The sequence below is a fragment of the Vombatus ursinus genome, unplaced genomic scaffold, assembly GCF_900497805.2.
Source record: "Vombatus ursinus unplaced genomic scaffold, bare-nosed wombat genome assembly UNPS02009770.1, whole genome shotgun sequence".
Classification (NCBI taxonomy): Eukaryota; Metazoa; Chordata; class Mammalia; order Diprotodontia; family Vombatidae; genus Vombatus; species Vombatus ursinus.
Window position 1 is genome coordinate 7,342,439 of NW_020949548.1, and position 5,979 is coordinate 7,348,417.

The 5,979-nt window shown below is 38.2% G+C and overlaps 1 protein-coding gene across 1 annotated transcript in view; it reads right to left on the reverse strand.

The window, feature by feature from the left end:
• Positions 1 to 929: 929 nt before the first annotated feature.
• SLC6A5 (solute carrier family 6 member 5) overlaps positions 930 to 5,979 on the reverse strand; it is a 65,107-nt gene continuing 60,057 nt past the window's right edge. The window contains exons 15-16 of the mRNA XM_027852559.1: positions 3,396 to 3,563; positions 930 to 1,085 (exon numbers count right to left, since the gene is read on the reverse strand). Coding sequence (XP_027708360.1) covers positions 930 to 1,085; positions 3,396 to 3,563 — 324 coding nt within the window. The remainder of the gene's footprint in view (positions 1,086 to 3,395; positions 3,564 to 5,979) is intronic.

Genomic DNA, 5,979 nt, shown 5'->3' on the forward strand with positions numbered 1-5,979 from the left:
GAAAGAGAACAATATTTCTACAGCTTATAGAAAAGCATTTAAAGAGAAGAAATAAGAAAGCACTACATTGAACCATACAGCTAAATGTCATGTTAAAACTAGAACATAGAACTACTGTGAGAATACAAAATCAGGCACAAATTATGTGATGGCTTCTTGAGAAGAGATTGCAGAAAGACCAAAAAAATGACCCAAAACCCCACAGATGCGGCTTCATAAAGAAAGACTTAAATGGAAGGAACAGAAATGATTTTTCAGAGTTCTATGCTGAGAATGAAAACCTAGGGGCTTCAAACTATGACACCTTTGTTGCAAACGAAAGAGACAAAATTCAAATCATTCATGGAAACTCATGAAATCTACCAATTCAGTGGTGTCCACATGTACCTGCCTGGCTTTATGCCAAATATACTTCCTTATTATTGCCATTTTAATGCCTTGCAAAAATACATTTTGTCCTGGACTCTAGTTCTCCGGAAAAAAAACTCACTGAAATTACTCATTCGATTCCATGCTAATACCTTCCAAATTATTGGTGGCCTCATGGCTGAGGTCACCACACCTTAACACTCTGCTTCAACTCCACCTTGGTCACCAAAAGGAAACATGCTATACTCATCAAACCATTCCTCCTTGTGGCCCAAATGACTAGTGGAAACAACTTTTTCCAATCCACTCCCAAAAGGTGAACATGCTACACAAGGGGAAAACCCAATATATAGAACACCACTAACTGAAAGCCAACACTGCTTCAAGTGGTCTGTCTAGTTCTTCACTACAGCATGCGACAAAAAGTCCTACTTTTCTAAGCAACCGCTCTCATGCACGGAAGTGAAGGGAGATGTGGTAAGTGGGGAAGAAAATAAGGACATGGGAGAGAAACAAGAAAAAAAATCACAAATCAAGGCTGGACTGTTGCTACCATAAGACTAGCACTGGGTCCCCAGTTCAAAATCCTTCACTGGCAGTTTCAATCCTAGGGACGATGTTCCCAATGGGTCGATCATGTTCTTGTAACGCTCTCCACGGTGCCGAGCCAAAAATGGGCCCCAGTCTGGCTGTGGAGAACAAACCAACTTGAGCCTCTGAAAGAGAACCAAAGACATGTCTGTCACAGGTCACAGGAACCAAAGCCTTTCCTCCTTGCACTTCAACTAAAAATTCAGAAAGGGTTTAGTATTAGACCCACCTAGCTTGCAACTCTCCCTAGGAAAGAGAAACCTCCAATGGAAAGAAGTTGTTCCACAAGATCAGGCCCAGTAATTAGCTGGGCCAGGAGAGTTAAAGAGGAGATTTACTTTGGTTCATTTGAAATTGTTTACATCACTCTGCAAGTAAAATTATCATGCACTGCTGCTTAGGGTTTGTTTCACACACAAACTTGCAAGATTAATAAAGGATAAAGAGCCCAGATTTTAATTAGATATTTTTTTTTCCTCCAAATGCAGAAAATTTGTAAGATTTTCTCCCCAACTGCTAAACATGATCTTCAGAGGACACATGCTCAATTACTTCAGCTCTGTAATCTCAACAGTGGGTAGTGGTGGCATCTAAATAACTAAATTTTCTTTAACATATTTCCCAAAAGGATATAAATGGCCAAAATAAAAACCCTAATCCAAACCCAAAAGATATATTATCAAGAGTGAGCAAAGATGTTAATTATCTTATTAAAAAAAGTGGTTACTTCTCTCTTTGGTTCACAGAAGTGGGTTCCTAAAGGCAAGCTAAAAATAATGGGAATTATCTAATTCTCTCACTGAAATCTTCATTGAAAACTTAATTTGATTGGAGAATTTTGTATTAAAAAAAGAAAGAAAACAAATCTCTGGCTATGTAGAGGGAGCAATTATATGTTTATTACCTATTAAAATGAATCTGGCTCCTCTATCAGTTACTTTAATCTCCACTTTAATTATCAGTTTGCAACCTTTATATCCCAAATCAACCATAATAAATGCATATAGCTGACTCATCAGGTTAGGACATTGCAGGCTAAGATGGAAATACCCATGGCTAACACCGTGTCTGTTCCAATTGAGCAGGATTTCAGAGCAGTGTGCTAAGGTGATTCATTTGGACACAATTGCAGAGTCACTAGGTCTCATTACGTAACAGTGATCTAAAAACAGGACATGGAATATAGGAAAGATTCCTGGTGATGAAAACTGGATTACTAACTTAATGAGAACAAGTCTCCCTCCTATATTTGCCAGGGATAACTATCACATTCTAAGCAGATCATTTCAAATTAATAAATTTCAACTTCCATTCCCCTGGTTTTTGTGCATTTTCGAATATTGCCCCATGATTGACATTAACTTATTCTACTTCTCATATCCCAGATCCAAAGGTGCTCCTTTATTTCTAGTTCTAGTTGACTGAAAGGGCAAGGACCCCAAGGACACAAGCTACTCAGTGTCAGTATTACTGCCCTCTAGTAACCCATATTTTTCCTTGTGCTCCATGAACCAGTGGTCATCCGGATAGCCAGATTTTTCTCTTACTAGTACAGCATGAATAAATATGATTCTGACAGTAATAAAATCCAGATTTCACCTTACTAGTAGCTTATATGAAGCAGTACAAATTTTCTCATTCATTCTGAAGAGGTGTTATTGCATTGATAAAGATGAACATGTACTATAGAATCGCATCATCTTAAAACTTTTGAGTTGGAGAGGACCTCTCCAATCTAGTCTCTTCATTTTAGGAGGAAATCAAGGTTCAGAGACATAAAGTATCACTGAATCTGAAGGTAGACAGGTGACCCCCAAAATTGTTCAAGAGCCACTACATGGGATACATTCCATGCCATCTGTTCAAAAAGTCAGTTGTTGCCTGGAGACCCTCATCTCTTTCCTACAGGGATAGTGCCAATCCCATCAATGTTAACCCCAGTCGAACAACAGGCAGCAAAGAGAGAAAACTGTGACAGATTAATTACACTGCATGTATTTCTAACATCAGAAATGATGAGAGAGTTCAGAAAGAAAAAACTGGGGTGGAGGGAAAAAAAACTAGTGAGAAGAAAGGAATTTGATGTGTAGTTAAAAACTACATACTGGGATTTAAAATTTGGGTGAGGGAAGAGAAGAAGGAAACTCCAGGGAAAGGAGCTGAAGCTATGATCATTTATTCAACAGAGCTGTCACCAGGTTGAGGAATAGCATAATAATAGCTCTGCATTTGGATTGGCTGAAAACCTCCATTAGTAGAATAATACATAATAAAAATGGATTTAATCGAAAACTGTGGCAATTGTAATCACTTAATCACCAGGTCTACCTCTTGAATAAGTTTACTGAATCTTTTGGGTTTCTTTTTTCATGCATAGATTTCCCTGGCTTTCCCTTGGGAGGGATTAGCAGGGGAATAGAAATCCATAGAATTACCTCAATAAATTTGCCTGGAGCTAGATGCATTTTTATCACAAACATAACAGGGATCCAAATAACTGAACAGGCCAGCATCAACCATCCAAGCACCATAGACCAGTTGGGGTAGCGGTAAGAGCCATAGGTCATGGGTTCCCACTGATAAAAACTGAAGCAAAGAATAAACTGGGAAGAAGAGGAAAAGAAAACAACACACGGTTAAGGCAGGTTCATCAGCGATAACTTGGAGCATGTCATCCCACTCACAAAGGAATTAAATTGACCCTTCTTTTAATTCACCTGGCCAAACTATGACTCGTATCAAGCAAGGAACTCCTTGCCAAGTTTGGCCCAGAATGATACTGGAGAAGTTATTTGGTGCAAACTACAGCTATAAAGACTGATTCATCTGTGTTTCTTTTAATAAACAGTGGGGAAAAGAGTATTGTTATAGCTTTCCAGCATTACAATTGGGTGGAGGCAGCATGGTGGGTCACAAACTTAAAATCAGGAACACAGGTTTGTAATCCTGAATCTGCCAGCCATTAATTGAGTCACTCCCTATGTCTCCGATCCCTCCTATGCAAAATAAGAATAATCGCTCCCCTAATTACTTGTCAGGGACAATAGTGGATAACAGACTAATTCTGCCCCCTACCCACCCAAACCCGCAGCAAGAGATCCTTTGAAGACTTGGTCAGGAAATGATCCTATTTGCTGAAATTGGGAATTAGAGAAATGGAAACAGGTGTGTCTTGCTCTCATCAAGCCTTCAGAGTCATTTCCCAGGGACCATAAGGCTAGGTTTGCCAGCTTTATTATATCTCTAGGAACAGTGACCTGGATAGCCACATGATTTCCCTCCCTACTCCTTTGAAATGAAAATATCAATGTTTAAAGTGGAGTGCAGAGAAAGAATTATAGTAAATAGAGCACACGAAAGCACTTTGAGAAGCATTAAAACTTTTACACATGTAAGGTATTTGTAGAACATCTTCATCATCATCTGTTATTTTTATTATTATCATTACCATTACTGGCAGGCAAAGCATACTTAGTACACACAGAGTATAAGCAGTCATTCCTATGCACTAAGATTTCGGCACAAAAATTCTAAGCAGCCCTGGCCTATAGGCAACTATTTTTTTCATGTTCCTACAAAGAAAGAGCTCTACTCCAAGTTCCTTTTAAACATTTGCCCCTACAGTGATAAGCTTTATTACACAGTCTATTGGCTCTATGGCCTAATGTAATTACGTTAAGTTGCTCCATTTCATTTACTATATAAATAGCAATACATCTGCTTATGTTTGTGCATAATTCAGTAACGTGATCTGACTATGTATACAATAATTGCATGGAGAATATTTATAGCCCTGTAAATCCAAGGAGGCACGTATAAAAATGACAATTTTATTTCTGGGGCTACAAAGTCATTTAAGCCATAATGTTAGCCCTTCCTAGCTCACTACCAATCCCAGATTTGTAGTGGGATACAACAAGAACACGCAACAGTGGATGACTGGGTCTTTTTCCTTCCATGTCTAGGTGCACAAATATCACATCATGCTGATCAATTTAAGATCATTCTTCATACTAAATTCCTTTCTCAGGATTTAGTTTCAATAAAATCTCACCTATTGGCTATCCACTGGTAATGTGGTGCTAAGTTATTGAGTCAAATTCACCCACCACTGAAAAAATCCGAGCTTGCTTCCCAGAAAACAGTAAGGACATTTTGTTTTACTTATACCTTCAGAAATGGTTTCCAAAATGTGGGGCCGCTTGAGTTCAGAGTATATATAAATTCTCACTGAAAGAAGATAGTTTGGTTTTTTTCCTTTGCTCTCATATTTTCTTTTTTTTTTAATTTCTTTTTCTTTTCTTTTTTGGAATTACATCTGCTTTTATTTTTAATTTAATTAATTTAATTTTCTTTCCCTCCCATATCCTACCCTAAATGAAAACCAAAAACAAAGCTCTTGGAACAAATATTCACCATCAAAGCAAAACAAATTCCTGCATTGTCCACATTTTTCCCTAGGGTGAGTTACAGTACGTCATTTCTTTAGCAAAGAACCAAGTAGATGTGCTACACAAGAAACACATCAAGTCCTTAGAAAGGTTGAGACTAGAATCCTGTTCCTCTTATTATTCTGTTCAGTAGGCCAGGCCCACAGGAAAAACAAACAATCAAATGCTTCTCTTCAAGGGAGAGCAATCTGTCACCATTAGCTAATGCCTGAACAATAGCAGATTCTCTCAGGGAAGGAATGGAGAGCTAAAGGGAATTGGAAGGGATTTCAGTGTTTTTAACACAGAAAAGTCCCAGATTCATGTCAATGCTAAATGGGAGAAAGGGGGAGGAATTGACTCAAAGTCTTCATCTGAGCCATTATTGAGTTCAATATGCTTCTAAACACCGAGAAAAAGAACTATAAAATTGAAAGCAACACGTCTTGGGTGAAACATGCAACTGCATCACTCCTGTAGTATGTGGAAAGTGGGTGGGGATGGGGAAACAAAAGCAAAAGCAAAATCTCAATGGATATGCACAACTTAAATAAACCTCCCAATATCATAGGAAGGAAAGAAAGAAAGA